The sequence below is a fragment of the Onychostruthus taczanowskii genome, unplaced genomic scaffold (genome assembly GCF_017590055.1).
Source record: "Onychostruthus taczanowskii isolate IOZ18803 unplaced genomic scaffold, ASM1759005v1 scaffold91, whole genome shotgun sequence".
Taxonomy (NCBI): domain Eukaryota; kingdom Metazoa; phylum Chordata; class Aves; order Passeriformes; family Passeridae; genus Onychostruthus; species Onychostruthus taczanowskii.
In genome coordinates, this window is record NW_024507105.1 from 1,883,110 (window position 1) to 1,901,436 (window position 18,327).

At 62.9% G+C, this 18,327-nt stretch overlaps 3 protein-coding genes across 4 annotated transcripts; 2 read left to right on the forward strand and 1 right to left on the reverse strand.

Moving 5' to 3' along the window:
* Positions 1-860: 860 nt before the first annotated feature.
* Positions 861-2,044, forward strand: EIF1 (eukaryotic translation initiation factor 1). Of its 2 annotated transcripts, XM_041426557.1 has the most exons (4): positions 861-1,026; positions 1,344-1,507; positions 1,594-1,695; positions 1,824-2,044. In XM_041426557.1, exons 1-4 carry the CDS (start codon positions 996-998, stop codon positions 1,866-1,868), a joined length of 342 nt encoding a protein of 113 aa, XP_041282491.1. In that variant the 5' UTR covers positions 861-995; the 3' UTR covers positions 1,869-2,044. The 2 variants fall into 2 exon arrangements, with proteins under 2 accessions (XP_041282491.1, XP_041282489.1); XM_041426555.1 differs by having other exon boundaries at positions 891-1,507.
* Positions 2,045-5,803: 3,759 nt separating this feature from the next.
* On the forward strand, positions 5,804-6,835 carry LOC121347714 (gastrin/cholecystokinin-like peptide). Its single transcript, XM_041426569.1, has 3 exons — positions 5,804-5,886; positions 6,339-6,550; positions 6,656-6,835. The coding sequence occupies exons 2-3, from the start codon at positions 6,352-6,354 to the stop codon at positions 6,778-6,780; spliced, it is 324 nt and encodes a 107-aa protein (XP_041282503.1). The 5' UTR covers positions 5,804-5,886; positions 6,339-6,351; the 3' UTR covers positions 6,781-6,835.
* Positions 6,836-7,531: 696 nt separating this feature from the next.
* HAP1 (huntingtin associated protein 1) lies at positions 7,532-14,076 on the reverse strand. Its single transcript, XM_041426430.1, is given in 16 exon segments — positions 7,532-7,686; positions 7,689-8,041; positions 8,763-8,865; positions 9,286-9,504; positions 9,592-9,905; positions 10,127-10,294; positions 10,372-10,439; positions 10,516-10,653; positions 10,739-10,813; positions 10,888-11,018; positions 11,115-11,193; positions 11,330-11,438; positions 11,645-11,745; positions 11,843-11,959; positions 12,056-12,132; positions 13,962-14,076. Coding segments are annotated over 16 exon segments (2,181 nt in total). The 5' UTR covers positions 14,059-14,076; the 3' UTR covers positions 7,532-7,654.
* Between the last annotated feature and the right edge of the window lie 4,251 nt (positions 14,077-18,327).

The window sequence follows — 18,327 nt, forward strand, 5'->3', positions numbered from 1 at the left end:
TATTTCATGTTGTAACCTAAAACTACATTTAACACACTTCTTAAGAAAATTAACACGGCGTAACTTTCGAACACAACACACGCAACGTTCATTTCAATATTTGAGAAAAGCCAGCCATAAAATACACATTTTTCACAGGGAGATGAAGCCCTGGGCAGCAGCACCCGGGGGCTCTGCACGTGGGTGGGTGGCCAGGGAAACCCTGAGGTGGCCACGGGAGCCCCAGAGGGGGTCTTGAGGGTCCCAAGGGAATATTGGAGGGATACAGAGTCCCAAAGAGATTTTAGGGAAGCAGAGGAGGAATTGGGGGTTTGGGACACCCAGGGAAGCTCGGGGGTCCCACAGAGGTTTTGGGGGGCATAACGAGGGTGTTTCGCAGAGGGTTGGAGGCTCCCAAGAAAAATTGTGAGGGCTGGAGGGGCTTTGTGCCCCCCTGAGGGCTTCGGGCCGTGCCGAGCGAGTCCCAAGGGGATCTGGAGGGGCTTCAGCGCTCCCGGGGAGTATTCTGTGGTCCAGGGGGGTATTTGGAGGGTCTCGGGGAGGAGAGTGGGCGCCCCAGGAGGATTTTGGGGGTCCCGGGAGGATTTTGGGGCCTCCGGGGGTCTCGGGGGGCGGCGGAGGCGACCCTGAGGGGAACGGGGGTCCCGGGGGTCCCGGCCCGGCCCAGGCGCCGCACTGCGCACGCGCCGCCCCGCGCGCTGCCGGGCCCTCCCTCCCGCGCGTGCGCCCCGCTCCCCCCGCGCCGGCCTGGGCGCGGCCGCGTCCGCCCGATGCGTCCTGACGCCCCCGCCCGGCGGCCAATCATCGCCCTCGTTCGCCGTGCGTGATGGCGTCACGGAGGGGCGGTATATAAGCCGTCGGCGGCAGTCCCGCCCCCCTGACACTGCCTCGAGCCGCCGCCGCGAGAGCATCCTCCGCCCAGAGCCGCTCCCGCCGCCACAGCCGCCCCCGTCGCCGCCGCCGCCGCCTCCGCCGAGGGAAGGGAAGCGTATCGTATGTCCGCTATCCAGAACCTCCAGCCCTTCGGTGAGGCCCTTTGTGCGGTGGGGCCGGGGGAGCGCGCGGGCCCCGCCCCGGCCCCGCCCCGTGGCGCAGTTGCTATTCCGGGCCCTGTTGCGTCAGCCGCGGGGGGGTGGGGGCGCGGCCCAAACATGACGGGCGGGCGCGGCGGCCAATGGGGTGGGAGCAGGGGCGGGATTTACCCGTGACTGGCAGGAGCGCGGGGGCGGGGCTGGGACGTGACGGACAGGCTCGGCGGCCAATGGGGCGTGCCGTATGCGTGATGGGCGGGCGAGGCGGCCAATGTGGCGGCGGGGGGCGGGGCCTGACGGCGCTCCCCGCAGACCCCTTTGCGGATGCAAGTAAGGGTGATGACCTGCTCCCGGCCGGCACTGAGGACTACATCCATATAAGGATCCAGCAGCGCAACGGCAGGAAGACCCTCACCACAGTCCAGGGCATCGCGGATGACTACGATAAAAAGAAACTGGTGAAGGCCTTCAAGAAGGTGGGGTTTCGGGGCTTTGGGGGCGGGCAGCCACGCCCAGCAGGGATGTTTGTGGTGCTAAGGAGGTTTTTGTGTGTTTGCTGCAGAAATTTGCCTGCAATGGTACTGTAATTGAGCACCCGGAGTATGGAGAAGTGATTCAGTTGCAGGGTGACCAGCGCAAGAACATCTGCCAGTTCCTTGTGGAGGTAGGACACCTTCAGCCTCGCTGAAATCAGCCCAGATTTGTTAAAAGCACACAGATCCCTGGGTGGGGGCAGCGTTTGGGTGCACAGGGGCGTCACCCCATGCTGTGAATGCGTTTTCTGTCTTGCAGATTGGACTGGCTAAAGACGACCAGCTGAAAGTCCACGGGTTTTAAGTGCCTGTGGGCCACTGGAGCTTTATGCAAGAAGATATCCTTACCATGAAATTCCCACCTGTCCCTTGTGATAAGTTTAAAACCAGCCGGTTTGTGTAATGTAACGATCTTGGGTCCACTGTTGAGTCTGGACTGTTGTAATTGGTGATGTAATAAACTGACACGAGCCCATGCTATCTCGTCTGGCTGTCCCTCATTTCCCAGAGCTCACACGGGTGCTGGCACCATCCAGCCTGAAGCCACAAGCTCCAGCTGAGCCCAGGGACTCGGCCTGTCCTGATGGCTCCTCAGTCCAGCTGTGCTTCCGTCCTGGCAGAGGGGACTCGTGTCCTGCTGGTGCCACCCGGTCCCTCTGGGCAGTGCTGGCTCCTGGAGGCAGAGGGATTTGGGCGAGCAGTGACAGAAGAGTGACCTGGAGGCACGATGGCTGCAGCTCAGGTGCTGGTGCCTGCGAGCCCTGAGGTGCCAGGCACGTGGAGGAGCTGTCCCATGGGTAAAACCCGTGCCAAGGGCTGCATGTTGGACTAACACAAGGAGCATCCCTGCAGCTGCAGAGCCTTGTGGCTGCTGCTCGTATCCTGTGCAGTAACATGGCTTTGCTTTCATTTCTAATGTTTTATTGTAATGTATTTAAACTTATTTAAATAAAACTGGTTTTCAAAAGCCCGTGTGTGGTGGGTTCCATCACTCCCAGGGGCCAAAGCACCTTCTCCTGTTGCCAGCAGTGCTGCAGCCACAGTGCTCGGGGGCCTGGTGGGGTTCGCTGCCCTTGGGGGGCCTGGGGGTTGCCCCCCACTCTGGCCCACTGCAGGAAGAGGAAGTTCCCTTGGTGCTGTCTCTGCTGCTCCTGCTGGGAGCTGAGGGAAAGCCGAGGAGTGGGTGGGTGCTGAGTCATTCCCTGCCCTGTGCTGGTGTCAGTCCCGTGAGCAGGGTCAGCTCCTCTGCTTCCCAGAAACTGCTCTGGGGAGGAGCAGGAGGTGCTGCCACCCGGGTCAGCCTCTGCCACAGCTCAGGGGCTGAGTGCTCTCTGTTTTCTGAGCTCAAGCTCAACATGCAAGAATGAAATCTCAGTAAAAGGCGCTGGCTGAGGGCAGTGATGGTCCTGGGGGCTGGCAGATGCCTCTGGCACAGGAGCGGTGTGAAGTGCACTGAGATGCTGAAGAGGGCCCAGGGAATCCCTGAGCTTATCTCCCACTGTCCCCAGCCCCTCTGTCCTGCAGCAGGGAGGGCCAGGGTGTCCTGGGGTGCTGCTCCCACCCTGGCCACCTGCTCATGCTCCTGGCAGCCCCCCAGAGCAGCTCCTGGCTCTTCATCCACTGCCACAATGACCCCATCTCCCCTGTGCTGCTCAGAGCACTGAGTTTGCTGCCACTTCCCTGGGAGACTTTGCTCTTGGAAACAGAATTGCTGCAGTTATGCAAAACAGCTGTGAGTGCACCAAGGGTGACCTCCAGCCCTGCCTTGGGGTGACCTCCAGCCCTGCCCATCCCTTAGAGTGACCTCCAGCCCTGTCTGTGCCTCAGAGTTACCTCCAGCCCCGCCTTGGGGTAGCCTCCTGCCCTGCCCATGCCTCGGGGAGCAGGTGCTGGCAGGCAGGTGGCCAGCCCTGCACATCAAGAGCAGTGCTGGCAGCACCAAGGCCAGCATCCACACCAGGGTGTGCGTGCGTGCCCACAGCCTGACACAGCCCAGCCTCTGCTCTGCTGCTGCTCTGCCAAGAATGCCCGTGCCCCTCGTGTGTCTAGGCCAGACTTCTCCCTGGTGGACTTGCCAGGCTGCCAACAGATTTGGCCACTGCCAGGACAGCTGGCACCAGGCAGGTAGGGGTGAGGGGAGCTTGGTCCATCCTCCAGCTCAGCCTTGGAGAAGGGTCCACAAACAGGGGAGGCCTGGTAACAAACCTGCGTCAGGCTGATGCCAAGCCCGTGGCCCTGGAGGGAGCGGCCGCCGTGTCCCCATCACCCTGACGGCTCATTTGGTCCAGATTGAGCCATTAAAAGGCAGAAATTGGAAAACAATTTGTTTGTTCCTTGTGCAAGGCGCTCGGCGGAGCGAGCGATCGATGGCCGCGGGGCGCTGGATGGCTCCCGGCCGTCCAAAGCCCATTTGTTTGGGGGTGTTTGTTTGAGGAGCACTGACACAGCTCCTTGGGGACAGGGGACGGTGACGTGCCCCAGCCCAGGATGTCACTCACAGGTTTGTTGAGGGAAGGAGACAAATGGCCTCTACAAATACACTGATGGGGGGTCAATAGAGGCAGCAGGAACCGTCAATATCCAGTGGGGGTGGGTGGACAAAGACAGGACCTTCAGGGGCTCTGACAGGGGGGCCCTCTCTGCCACAACACCCCAAAGCTGCTGGGGGTGCAGGGAGAGATCCAGAGCTGCTGGATCTGCTCTGGCTCTGTGTCTGGTGAGGGGCCTCACACACACAGACACAGCCCCCCAGGTCTGCACAGCCCCCAGCCCCGGGGCACAGCACGTTATAAACGTGTGCACACACCAGGGTCTGGGTACAGACAGACAGACACACAGACACACATGTGAGAATGCACGTATGTGCACACACAGGCTTCTGTATACATGTATATACGTGTGCATGTGTGTTTATCCACATATATGCACTTATATTGCTATTTTTAAATGTAGATATGTGGGTATGTGTATGCATGTATGTATAAATGTGCACACATTGAGATATATGTGTACAAATATACATATATATACACACATATACATATATATAGACATATATACATATATATACATGTATATATATACATATATATGTACATATATACATATATATACATATATATAGACATATATACGTATATATACATGTATATATATACATATATATAGACATATATACATATATATATACACATATATACACATATACATACACACACACACACATATATATAGATATATATCCACATAATCCCAGAATCATTTAGGTTAGGGACTCCAAAAATCATGGAGTGTGTATATGTATTTGTGAATACTTGTACATACACATGTATATAGATATGTACATATAAACATATGCATATATATGTGTATTTATACAAACATTCATATATATACATATATCTGTGTTTCCATACCTACATACATGCATATATATATATATAAAATATGTATATAAATATAAATATATTTATAAAATATCTAAATATAAAATATATAGATACAGATATATATGTGCATGTATGTGTGGATACATATATAGAGATGTCATGCTATTCCTTATGCATCCATCCCCACCCTCCATCAGTCCGTGATGTACCATTTCCTCATGCAGTCATCATCCCTATAAGCACACACATGTGCACACGTGTGTCCATGCCTGTAGCTGTGAGGCTGTGTCCGTGTGCACGTATGGATACCTGGATGTATTTACATAGATTCATCAGCTGTGTTATCTATTAGAGATGTATGCATATATATCTGTATTTTATATTGTATAAATCCTGTATATTATACTGTATTATTTATGCATGGCTGTGTAGATTTGTCTGTGTGGTTGTGTGGGTCTGTCTGTGTGTCTGTCTCTGTCTGTGTGTCTGTCTCTGTCTGCCTGTGTGTCTGTGTGGATTTGTCTGTGTGGTTGTGTGGGTCTGTGTGTCTGGGTCTGTCTGTGTGTCTGTGCCTGTCTGTGTGTCTGTGCGGGTCTGTCTGTGTGTCGGTCTCTGTCTGTGTGTCTGTGCGGGTCTGTCTGTGTGTCTATCTCTGTGTGTCTGTCTCTGTGTGGCTGTGCGGGTCTGTCTGTGTGTCTGTCCCTGTCTGTGTGTCTGTGAGGGTCTGTCTGTCCCTGTGTGTCTGTGGGCACACGCAGGTGCCCGAGGCCCCCCCGGCGGTGGCTGGGTGTGTGTGGAGCCGCCCTGGGGCGTGGCAGCCCCGGCAGCGCCTTTAAAAGCAGGACGGAGCTGGGCTGGTCTTGGAGAGAGAAACCCACTGAGACCCCCACCGGGACCCCCACAGGACAGCCTGCTGAGCCTCAGAACCCCCAGGTGAGTCTCACAGGGCTCTGGCACTGCCTGCAGGTGACTTGGGGGGAAAGAGAGATGGAGAAAAGCCGAGGAGCAGATGGGAGGGAGAGAGCAGCTCAGAGACCCACTGAGAGGAGCAGAGGGGATCTGGGGCCTGGCCGTGCCCTGGGGAGGAGAAGCTCCCCAGCTCTTGCAGTTCAAGGAGGAGCTGGATGATGCTCTTAGCGTTTTCAGCATCCTTGCAAGGAGCCAGGAGTGGGACTTGATCCTTATGGATCCTGCCTTGACTCTGATTCTAGGGGAACTGGGGACCAGCCAGGAGAGGGGGATGGAAAAGACTTGGGGAGGTGAAAGGGATGGAGGGGACTTGGGGACCCAAAGGGAGGGACAGAGGAGACTGTGAACTGTCCATGGGCTGGGGCTGAGCATGTCCCAGTTCGGGAGCTGCAGCTGCCCCGCTCCCCCCCGTTCAGTGTCCCCACAGCCATGAAGGTGACGCTGTGCCTCGGGCTCGTCCTCGCCCTCGCCGTGGCCTCCTGCCTGTGCCGGCCACCAGCAGAGCCACCAGCTGCCCTGGGGGACCCCCAGCAGCCCCTCCCCAGCCTGGCCCGGCGGGACTGGCCCAAGTACCTGTCCCAGGAGCAGCAGCACCTCCTGTCCCAGTTCCTGCCACACGTCCTCACAGGTACTGGGAGCTCAGGGTGGGCAGCCTGGGGGGCGCAGCCTGGCCCCTGTGAGAGGATAAAATTCCAGCAATTTCCAGCTCTAACTGCTGCCTTTGCCCTGGCAGAGCTGAACAAGCACGAGGCCTTTGTGCATGAGGATGAGGGGATGGAGGCTTTGCACGACCACTTCTACCCCGACTGGATGGACTTTGGCCGCCGCAGTGCTGAGGATGAGGCTGGTGCTGCGTAGCTGCTGGGCTGGACTGGCTGGGCAGAGCACTGCCACGCTCAGTGCGTGCCCTTTCCTCAATAAAACTCTGGCACCACGGCCTCTGCACTCCTGGCTGTGCTGGGGAGAGCCTGGGAGGGTGGGCAGAGGGGATTTGCCCCCAGCCCCAGAGAGCAGAAGGGATTTGCCCCCAGCCCAGAGGGATGCGCAGGACAGAGACTGAACTGGGCACAGCAGCACACACAGAACGTGGCAGCAGACACAGCACACAGCAGCTGCTCTGTGAATTCACATTTATTTGCCAGGGGATGGGGCACAGCTTGGAGGAAGGGACACAGCTGGGGGGAGCAGCAGATGCACCCCCAGAAACATCCCAAGCTGTGGGTGCTGCTACTATTGCTACTGAGTGAGCAGGAAAGAGCTAAACCACCATTCCCTTTAAAAGCCAGTCCAGCCCAGGTGCTGGCCAGGGGCCCAGCCCAGGGTGCAGGGGTCTCCCCCTGGCCCCAGCAGGTTGCCCCAGGACACACCTGAGCCCAGACTGGGATTCACCCTTCCCTGCAGCATGTGGACAGCCCCAAACGGGCCAAGCTGCCCCTCGCTCTGCAGACAGGCTCAGCAGAAGCAGGAACAGTTTTTATTGCCAGAAACTGGCTCCTGTGAAGGGTCCACACTCCCCCAGCAGGGACAGGGTCAGCCAGCAACCCCTGTACCCCCCATACCTGGGGAACAGTGCCAGGTTCTGTCCTTGCAGCCAGGGCAAAGCCCCCCATGCTGGTGCCAGGACCTGGGGCAGCACCAGGAGCTGAGGCTGAAGCTTGTCCTGTCTCCATTTCCCCACGGATGAGTGAGGAAGAGGATGTGTCACCCTGAGCCTGGGGGCTCTGCAGCAGTGTCACTTCTGGGTGCCCCAGGCCCCTCTGGGCGTGGCTGTGCACAGGATGTCCCCCCTCTGGCCACCACCTTGTCCAGCCCCAGGCGCTGCAGCTTCTCCACCAGGTTCCAGCTGAAAGTGCTGCTCCTGCCTGGGGGTCCACTCTGGCCCCTGGGCACAGGGGGCTCAGAGTGCTGAGGGTCCTGGGAGTGGAGTGAGGGGGCCCACCGTGATCCAGTCCTTGGTGCCAAGTGGGAATCTCGCCCCAGCAAGAGCCTGAAGAGTCCCAGGGGGGTGCTCAGGGGTCCAGGGCCAAGCGCCAGCGTGGGGGGAGTCAGTTCTGGTGAGGGGCTGCTGAGGCTCAGCCCCTCAAAGGGCCCACAAGAAGGCACGACGGCATGATACAGACTGGAGGGGAAGAGAGAGCAGAGGGGGATCAGCTGGGGGCCCTGTCCTGGGGGCTGCTGCTGAGGGGGCCAGGCAGGGCTGCAGGCAGAGCAGGACCCCCTGTACTTCACCTGAAGAGCCTGGGGCTGTAGGAGACCCCCCAAATGGGGGCTGCTCCTCAGCAGCCAGAAGAGACTGGGACACAGTCACTGCTCCACCAGCAATTTCCAGACACCAGGGTTTTGTCGAGCAGTGAACTCCGGCTCACATCAACCCCCAACGAGCCTTAGGGGGCCTCATTAGAGCTAATCACCGGTGCTCATTAATGAAGGGACAGCCCAGCAGCCGGCTGTGAAAAGTTCCTGGCTGCTGCCCAAGTGTGGAGAGAGGAAAGCTGCGTTGGTTCCCCAGAGTGCCAGGAGCACTCGCTGCTCCCCTACCCGAGGAAGGCTCTCCATCCATCATCCATCCATCCCTCCATCATCCATCCATCGGGGTGCTGCATGCAGAGGAGGGGGCTGGCCCCAGCCCCGGGCACACAGACACCGCAGCAGCCAGATTTGGGGAGATTTCTAGTTGCTGGAACGTCTCAGAGCATCAGGGGCTGCAGGTGGCCCCCGGCTTGCCCTTTCCTCGAGCTGCAGGGAGCCAGGCCCGGGGTGAGGAGGAGGAGGAGGAGAGGGCTCGGGGGCACGGCGGGGCCGGTGCAGGCAGCGCAGGCGGCGGGGGCCACGCGCCTTACCTGGGAGTCACCGTGGTGATCGCGGTGGTGGGGTGGAGGATGTGGCAGGTGGTGATGGTGAAGGTAGACGGGGTCTGGGGGAGGTTGTTAACAGAGAGGAACACTGGAAGGGACAGGAGACAAGGGGTCAGGACACAGGTGCAGGGCACGGCGGAAGGCAGGCGGGACAGCCAAAGCTGGGCTGGAAGCTCCTTGCACAGGGCACAGATTCAGCAGTAACTGCGTCTGGTGCCTGCTCAGAGGGGGCAGCCAGCACAGGTAGGGCCAGGAGATGCCGTCTGTCCCAGACCGGCCCCTTCCAGGCAGCGAAGGGGCAGCAGGGGCTCGCCAGGGGGATGGCGAGGGCTCATCCCGCCGGGGCAGCTGCCCGAGAATGTTCCTTGTGCAGCTGCAGGCGGAGCATCCCCGTGGGGACAGGCGGGTGGCAGGGACAGGCTGCGGCAAGAGGGGAGAGCCAGCCGAGACAGGAGGGCAGGGGCACCCCGGGGGCTGCGTCCCCTCTGTCCCCTCATCCCCAGCTCACCCCTGGGGTGCTCCTTGGCTTTGGCGGGTGTTGAGGTAGGGAGCAGCTGGAAGGAGCTGGGGTCCAAATCATCCTCCTCCAGGTCATTGAGGCTGTAGACTTCCTCCAGGTCGATGTCCAGCTGCCTGAAGTCTTTGGTGAGCACCCCGGGACGGGGCACCAGGATCCCGCCCAGGTTGGGCTGTGCCAGCTGCTGCCAGTGGTGGAGTGTCACAGAGCCTGGTGGGGGACACAGCCGGGGGGAGCTCAGGTGGGGGTGCTGGACCCTCAGAGCACCTGCAGCTCTGCAGCCCCTCTGCCCCTCACCTTCCAGTGGCTTCACAATCTGCAGTTTGTCGGGTAAGTAGGTGAGGGAGCCCAGCGAGAAGCCGGAGCCGGCGGTGAGCTCCGAGCCCCCCGAGCAGTTGGTCCCGGCGGAGACAACGCTGCCCTCGGGGGTGAGGAAGCCGCTGGAGCTGTCCCCATCTCTCAGCCGCCAGAGCTTGCGTTCCCTCTCGGCCTCGAAGAAGGAGCGCTCCTCGGAGCCGTGGCTCTGCTGCCGCACCGAGAGCCGCTGCACCGCCGCCTCCAGGTCCTGCCGGCCCGGGGCTGCCCGGCACTCCTCCCCGACCCCCTCGGCCCTGCTGGGGGGCACAGCGTTAGGGCTGCAGCCCTACCCTGCACCTCAGGCTGTGCTGGGCCCCAGCCAGACCCTGCTCTCCCTGCCCCAGGCTGCTTCCAGCAGCTCACCAGCAGCCCAGCCCCTGTGCAGGAGCCGTCCCACCTGGCTCGTTCCCCCCCAGCTGCCCCATTCCCCCCCCCCACAGCTGCCCTGCCCCATTCCCCCCACCCCAGCGCTCACTGGGCATCCTCCGAGCCGAAGCAGTTGTTGTGGGGGGTGCTGGCCCCCCCAGAGTGGGCAGTGGACAGCTGCTTGGAGCCTGGAACGTGGTGGGGAGACTCAGAGCAGGACTTGGCTTTGGCTGCCTGGTTCACGGCCTTCACGGTCTCAAAGACGCGCTGGTAGCTCCTGTGGGCAGGAAGCAGCTCAGGGTGAGCCGGACCCTGCCCCAGGGCACAGCACCAGCCCCCGATGGCAGCACTCACTTGTAGTCTGAGGAGGAGCTGTCCGTCCTCTTCCTCATCATCCCCTTGATCTCGGCCGCCAGCGAGTCCTGGGGACAGGGGTACGCAGTGTCAGTGCCGGGGGGACAGCGGGGTCACCCCCCTGGCGCCCGGCCCCCGGCTCACCACGGGCAGGAGGCTGGCCGCGCTGTAGCGGCTGACGGTGCTGTTGGGCAGGCTGCGGCTCCGCAGGATCTTCACCTCCTCCCGGGCCTCCTGCAGCATCCCGCCGCACTCCGCGTACTTCTCCTGCAGATCCCGCAGCTGCGAGGACACCGAGGGAGCTGGAGCACGGCCCCGGGGAAGGACCCCGCACCAGGGGGGCACCCACGGCTTGTCCCGGGCTCACCTCCAGCCGGAGCTGCTGCTGCACCTCCTTGGCCGCGGTCAGGTGCTGCTGGAGCTCCTCCACCTCGGAGCCGTACTGCGGGCAGGAGCGGCGGGTCAGGGCGCTGTGCCCGCATCCCCCTCCCCCCGGCACGGGCAGGGGACCCTCACCGTGCGACACTTCTGCTGCAGGTCCGCCACCTGCGCCAGCAGCTGCGTGATCTCCTCCTGCTGCCGCGCCGCGTCCTCCGCCCTGTGCGCCAGCTCCTCCGACAGGTGAACGACCTGCTGGCTCGCTTCGGCTGCGGGGGGGGCCGGGGTCCGTCACCACCGGGCACGACCCCCAGCCGCAGCCCACTCAGCAGGGCAGTGCCTCCAGACCCCCGAGCCCTACGTACAAAACTGCTCCACGCAGTCAATCATCAGCTGCTGCTCCTGGTCCTCGTACTGACAGGTCTCAGTGGCGATGTTGGTGGCCTGGGGGAGAGGGTTGGGGGTGCTGAGCTTGGCAGGCAGGACCTGCTGTCTCCCTGAGGGGGCAGCTTGGGTGTCCCCCAGAGAGAGCAGGGCACAGGTGGGCACCGAGGGGCATCCACCAGCTGGCTCTGCTCACCTCCATGCGGAGCTTCTGGTTCTCCTCCTCCAGGCACCGGAGTTTCTGCTGCAAGGTGTCGTACTGGAAGTACTGCTGCAAGGACAGCGAGGACTCGTGCCTGCGCAGCCTGGGGACAGCAGGGATGGCCTGAGCAGTGCAGGCAGGGTGGGGCTGCCCACTCTGACCCCTATGCGCTCCCCCAGCGACCAAGCTCTGTGGGGTTGGACCCACGGCCACCAAGGGAGGGAAGGGATGTGGCCAGTGCTGCCCTGGGGATGGTGATGGCTCCTGCCCAGCCCACACGTGAGTGGCAGGACAGGGACTCCCACTCACGGTGTGGAGGTGGTGGTGGCGGGCTCGCTCTCCTCCGTGGTGGTGGTGTAGAAGTGGAGAAGGTCATCCCGCATGGAGACCTCGTGGCGCAGCTGCGCGATCTGGAGAGAACAAAGCGCTTCAGGACACAGCCAAGGGGACCACAGCTGCCCCCAGGGGGGCACACAGGGGCCCAAGGCTGTGCCCAGGAGCCGTTACCTCCTCTTTGGCCAATTCCAGCTGCTCCTCCAGGAGCTCATTGCGCTCAGTCAGGCTCCGGTTCTGCTTCAGCAGGGACTGCCCAATGCGTGCTGCTAACTCCAGGTCCCGCTCTTTCTGCGAGGGGCAGGTCTGCCTCAGCTGGGACTCCTCACCTACCCCTGTGTCCCCAGGGTCCCAGCAGCCCTCACACGGGTGGGATCTCCAACGTACCTCATCCAGCAGGTTGGTGACAGCGTCAATATCGTGGTAGGTCTTCGTGATCCTGACCACCCGCTCAGCACACAGGACTGGGGGAGAGGGCCAGAAGGTGAACCCCCACACTGTGGGAGTACTGACCCAGGGGCTCAGCACTGTCCCCCCAAGGCTGCCCCAAGCTACTCTCCAAAAATGACCTTTTGTCTGCTGGGTGGCACCTCATGCAGTGCCAGGCAGGGATCCCCACAGCTGGGACAGCATCATGGGAAAAAGGGGGCTCACACCTCACCCCCGACCCTGCCCACACCTTGGGGTGGCAAGAAAAATGCTGGGCCCCCTTGCTGACCCCACGACCTCAGCACAGGCACAGTGCCAGCCCTACTGCAGGACTCACGGACAGAAAGGGGGGACAGGGAAGGGCAGCAGCAGAGACAGGATCGGAGGTGACATCTCCAGCAGAAAGCAAGCTGGAGCTCCAGTATAAATAGCTGTGGGTGGCACCCTGCCGAGCCGGGCTCACAGGCGGCGTCCCCTCCAATCTGTCCCTAGCCCCCTCCCCCAGATCCCCCCTGCCCTAGTTTCTCTCTGGGGGAGGGGATGCTGCAGCCCGCACCCACCCGGTGCCCCTGCAGCTGCACAGCACAACGCACAGAAGGCACACAGCACCGGAGGCAGCTGCGGCCAGGACGCTGCGGGCACGGGCAGCTGCCCACCGCGTCAATCCGGGCCCCAGCGACAGCTCTGCCTCCCCCGCTGCTCCCTGGGCCTCTGGCAGGGAGAGGAGGTGCAAGCACGGAGACGTGGGTCCCCCCGGTGCGGATCCTGCCAGGCAGCGCCGGGCACGCACCCAGACGGCGGCGCTGGAGCCGTGCGGCCGGAGGGAGCCGGGAGCAGCCGCAGGGCCCCGAGCTCTGCCCGCACCCCAGACCCTGCTTCCAGCCCGGGACCTGCCTGTACCTACACCCTGCCCACGGCACGCAGCACTCCCGATGTCCTTTCTGCTGCTCTGCTGCCCCGAGGGTGTGTGCCTCAGTTTCCCCTGGCAGAGCAGCGCTGGCTGCGCTCAGGGTCCCCACCCGCGTCCCCAGGCAGAGCCACCCCCCAGTCGTGCAGACGAAGTGGGTTAACGGGGAAGCTCAGCCACACAAATCCCATTAGGCCTCCCCAGCTGGGGTTGTGTAATGGTGAGTGTGTTGTCATGGCGATGCCCCCACTCGCCACCCCGGTCCCGCCGGCTCCTCGCTGCCCAGGCTGCTGCCCCACGCCCCAGAGGGCACGTACCCCAAACACGGCCATGGGGAGAAGGGCCAGCCCCAGCCCCAGCCTCACCCCCCTCTCCTCACCCCGACAGGCCCCCTCTCCGCGGGGGTCCCCAGCCGCACCTCGTCAGGCCCCTGAGCCATTAATTGGAAATAATTAGAGCATGAGCATCGTTACGGTTGGAGCGAGCGGCTGGCCCTGGGAGACGGGGGCTGCAGCAGCGCTGGCGAACACGTAAACATCCATCCACGATGGGCCCGACCCGGCGGGGTGCGGGAGGGGAGGACCCCGTTCCCACGGCAGGAGGGACGCCCTTCCCCACGGGCACACGCAGACCTGGCAGGGCCCCTCTCCCCGTCCCTCCCGGCGTGGGGACAGGTCTCCTTGGGGCCGGGGTGACCCTGGGGGTCCCCAAGGGACCGGGCGGCGGCAACCCCGAGCCAGAGGGCGGCGAGGAAGCCCGGGATTGAGGGAACGCACAGGTGGGGAGCACACGGCAGCTCCCGAGGGAAGACCCCGGCCCCGACCGCTCCGGACCAGCCTCGGCCCCGGGGAGACCCCGGCCCCCGCCGCTCCGGACCAACCCCGGGTGGAGCCCAGCTCTGCTGCAGCCCCATCCCCATCTCCATCCCCGGGGCGGGACCACCCGCGCCGCCCTCACCTTCCTCCAGCTCCCGGGCGATGGGGTCCGCGCCGCCGCCGCGCTCCGCGTTCCCGTTCAACTCATCGTAGGCGGCGGGGCTGCTCCAGATCTCCATCGCGCCGAGCCCACCGCGGCCGCCCAGCCCGCTGTGCCCACCCAGCCGTGCCCAGCCCAGCCCAGCCCCGCCACGCTGAGCGGAGCCGCTGCGGCCGCTCCCGCCCCTATTTATAGGATCGCCCCGTCCCCCGCACCTGCCCGGCGCATCCCCCGGCGGCGGGGCCAGGGCCGGGGCCGGGACGGGGGCGGAGCCGGGCGGGAGCAGCGCGGGGGCGATGCGGGGGTCGGGGGTGCCCATTCCGCCCCGTTTTCCAGGGCTACCTCAGGGACACGATCCCCATCAGGCACCCTAGGACTGGGCTGCTTGTGGGGAGCCCACCGGGACAATCCTGCTCAGCCCTTGGGGACTGGTGCAGGTGTCACACCTCTTGTCCCAGCTCACAGCCCGGGGAGCCCGGGCACATCACACACCCGCGGGTGGTGGTGACTGCTGAGGGACACCGGGGGTCCCTGAGCAGCAGCTCGGCAGTGTTGATGCTGTGGGTCACGCACAAACAGCAGCTTCTGCCCCTTGGGAAGGACAGGGAGAGATTTTGGGCCCTTCACACAAAGCCATGGGGTCCCCATGAGAGTCAGGGTACATTTTTCTGGCCAGCCCTGCTCTGCCACCCTGCTCTGGACTCCCCATCATCACCCACGCCACAAACCCTGCACCTGCAGAGCCCATTGCAGTGCTGGGACCTGCCAGGCCCCTGGTCAGGGAAGGGCTTTTCCATCCCACTCCAACCTCCCCATTCATCACCTCTGGATCCAAGCATGGGCTGGAATGAGCCTGGCCCCCTCCGTGCCCCACCCAGGATGCCCCACACTCCCTGGCTGGCACCCTCTCATCCCCACAGCCACACTGGTGCAGAAGCAGCACAGAAGCAGGCAAAGTGAATAAATCATGGTGTGCTGAATTATGGAGGAGCTGGCAGGCACGTAGCACAGGCCACGTGGGTGTGATGCTGGAAATGCCAACGTGCTCTGTCCTCATCACCTGCCCCAGTGCCCGTCCTTGCTAGCACCCAAACAATCAGTGAAGGGAGGCAGCTGCCCCTCACCATCGCACACCTTTGCCTGCTTGACTCCTTCCTGTTGGGATCCTGACCCCAACTGCATTCTGCCATAACCCCCAGTCCCCTCTGGAGCGAGGACTGGAGCAGGTGCCCTCAGTCCCAGCCTCTCCCTCCTCCTGGAGCTGCATTTTCTCTTGGTAAGGTCTGGGGCGACACAGCCAGCACCAGCAACTGGGCACCCACCCTCCAGGGACCCCAAGGACTCAGGCACGCGTCTCAGCATGGACAGGCAGGAGCTGCTTCTTCCTAATCCCCTGCCCCAGGATTTGCTCCTCTGGGCAGGTTCCCTGTGCCTGCAGAAGCAGATTACAGGGGGCTATTTCTGATGGCAGCTTAGAGGTTTGAGTGAAGGAATGACGCCCTCCAGCACATGCCAGCAGCACTGGAGGCCTGGGTATCTGTGACCTGCAGGAGTCTGGGACTGAGAGCCACTGGCCCTGTGGAGCAGGGCTGGAGTCCTGTGGTGCTGCATGTCCCTACCCCATGGCACAGAGACAGAGTTTGGGGCTCAATCCCTCGTACTGCCACTGCAAGGGGCAGTGCTGGTGGTCCCCACCTGCTGAACGGAGAGAGGAGCAGCCACAAGGGGAGGGCTGCAAGCACAGGCAAGGCATGGTGAGGATGATGCTGAGCCTGGCATGAGCAGGTGGGTGGAGGCCTCGGCCCCATCTGTCTCCCACTGCCCCACATCCATCCCCCAGCCCCTTGCTCTAATCCTGCCCCCGCCACACACAGGCCAGAGGCACAAACAAAGCAGAGATAATCCGTCTGTGCCCCCCGCTGAACCCCGACCTCACCCAGGGGTGGGCCACATCACAGTGCCACGGGCACTGCCCCTGCCTGGCCGTGGGGGCTGCAGGGATCTCCCCCTGGAACCCCCACAGCTCTGGGGGCTTTGCTGGCAGCAGGGTCCCTGAGCCCTGCTCCAGGCTGGCATGTCTGGGGCAGCAGCAGCCCTGGGATTCGCTGGCACACCTTGCCAAGCCCACCGGTGCCCCAGCCCTGGGAGCCACAGCACAGGAGAGCAGGGACGTGAGGGGGTCCCGGGAAATGATGGGGGCTCTCTCCCAGCATACAGCTTGGCTCAGCAGCAGCTGCTCCCAGAATTAGCCCGGGATGTTCTGGGTGAGGAAATCCAGCCCGTCAATCCCATTAGCAATGATTAGCGCTCAGGCTGCCCCCACCCAGGCTGTGCCCACCGCCCTCGCCAACCCCGCTGCCCGCGGGCACTCACGGAAATACTGCAGGGTCTCCTCTATCTGCTGGGGGGTCAGGGGGGCTACGGGCTGCGGGGGGCCGCTGGGGGCTCGCAGCCAGTCGCCGTGGTCATAGCCGAACACGGTGTCAGCCCGCAGCGTGTAGCGGGGCAGCTGCTCGCCCAGCAGGCTGACAATCTCCACCTCGGGGACATCCTCGCTGCACAGCTCTGGGGACACAGGGACACGGTGTCAGCCGAGGGTGGGGGTCATATGCGGGGAGTGGGCTGCACAGGGGGCTGTGCAGGGGAGTACATCCTGCACCCCTCACCCCACTCTGTCCCCTGGGGGTTTGGAGCTGGTGCCACCAGCTGTGTCTGTCCCCAGAGCCCCTAGTGTAGGGATTAGGGGGTCCCCAGTAGAGTGGCACTCAGGGACCCTTCCCCAGCTCTCTGCTCCCCCCATCGCCCCGCTGCCTGCGGGCAGGGTCCTGCTGCCATCTCCTGGCCGCGCTCTGCCCGCCCGAGCGGCGCTGGGGACAGCGGGCGTGGGATGCAGCGTGCGGTGAAGGATGCCGGGACAATGGTTCATCTCCGGCCACAGAACGGAGACAGCATGAAGGAACAGCCCAAAGGACACCCAGTTCCTCACCCCTCTCAGCCCAGTTCCCCGGGGTCCGCTGGCACCCTCAGCTCTACCCACCAGTGATGGTCGCGGCATCGCGGCGTGTGCCCGTGTCTGAGCGCTGGGACGCGGGGCTGGTGTGGGGACAGGCAGTGACAGCTGAGTCCGGCCTGGGCTGGACGTGGCAGGCGGGTGGGCTCTGGCTGGGGAGGGTCTCTCGTGGGACCGGGGTGTCCAGTTTGGCTGGTGTTACGTGGGGGCCTGGCTGCCATGGGGAGAGGCACCGTCCGCCCTGGCTCCCTGGAGCGGCGCTGGCGGGCAGCAGAGTCCCTTCTCCGGCCCCTGCCTGGGGGAAAGGAGCTGTTCAGGTGATGCTGGAGGGACCAGGGACACATCCTGAACCCCCACATCCCCCGCAGGACAAACACCTTCCTGGAGGCAACATCTGCCAGCCCGGAGGCCGGACGGTATAGCCCGGGCTCAGGTATCCCTGCTCCCTGCCGATGGCACAGGAGAGCTGTGGGAACAGAATCCAGCTCAGCTCCACCCCTGAATGTGGGGCAGGTTTAGCAGAGGCAAGGGGTCAGCGTACCTGCTCTGCGGTGGCTGCTACGTGACGCGGGGGGCTCAGCACCAAAGCAGCGCCAGGGCCGGGCAGGACCGGACAGGACAGGACAGGGCAGGACCCTGTCCCACGCAGGGTCCCTGCGGGGTCGCTGCCTGTGGAGCGAACAGGGAGGAGCTGTCGAGTTGCCCGGCAGTGGGCAGACACGGCAGCGGTGCCAGGGTGAGCCCTGGGGAGCTCCACCTCGAAGAGCAAAGTCCAGCTGTGAACCTCCACCCTGTCAGCACCACGATGCAGAGCAGGGAGCTGCCGTGCCGTGCCGTGCCGGGCAGGGCAGGGCAGGGCAGGGCTGGGCAGCTTCTGCAGCTGCCTCATCCCAACCATAAACACATAATGAGACGGGCCATAAATCCAGCATATCCCTGCTCTCTGGCCACCTCCAATGGCTGTGTCTCGGGCTGCAGCGCTGCTGGCACTGCTGCCCCTCTGCCCTGCAGGGCAGGAGCCTCTGCACAAGCCCCGTGCCCCATCTCCAGCCCTGCTCCCACCTCCACCATCGTGGGGCTGTGGTACAAGCAGCCCCTCGCTCCCGGCTCATGCCAGGGCATGGCTGCCCTCTCTCCTGGCACATTCTCAGGGTCGCTGCCACATGCACAGCACCCAGACCAGGCCACCCTGCTCCCCCCTGGCACACAGAGACGGCACAAGGCAACACACAGACCCCAAAGCACAGCCGCAGCCTTCCCCAGCCCTGCGCCCCCTGGCACTGGGACCACCAAACCTCAGGGCCCAATCCTGCACCGTGCCGCCCAGAAAGCAGCTCC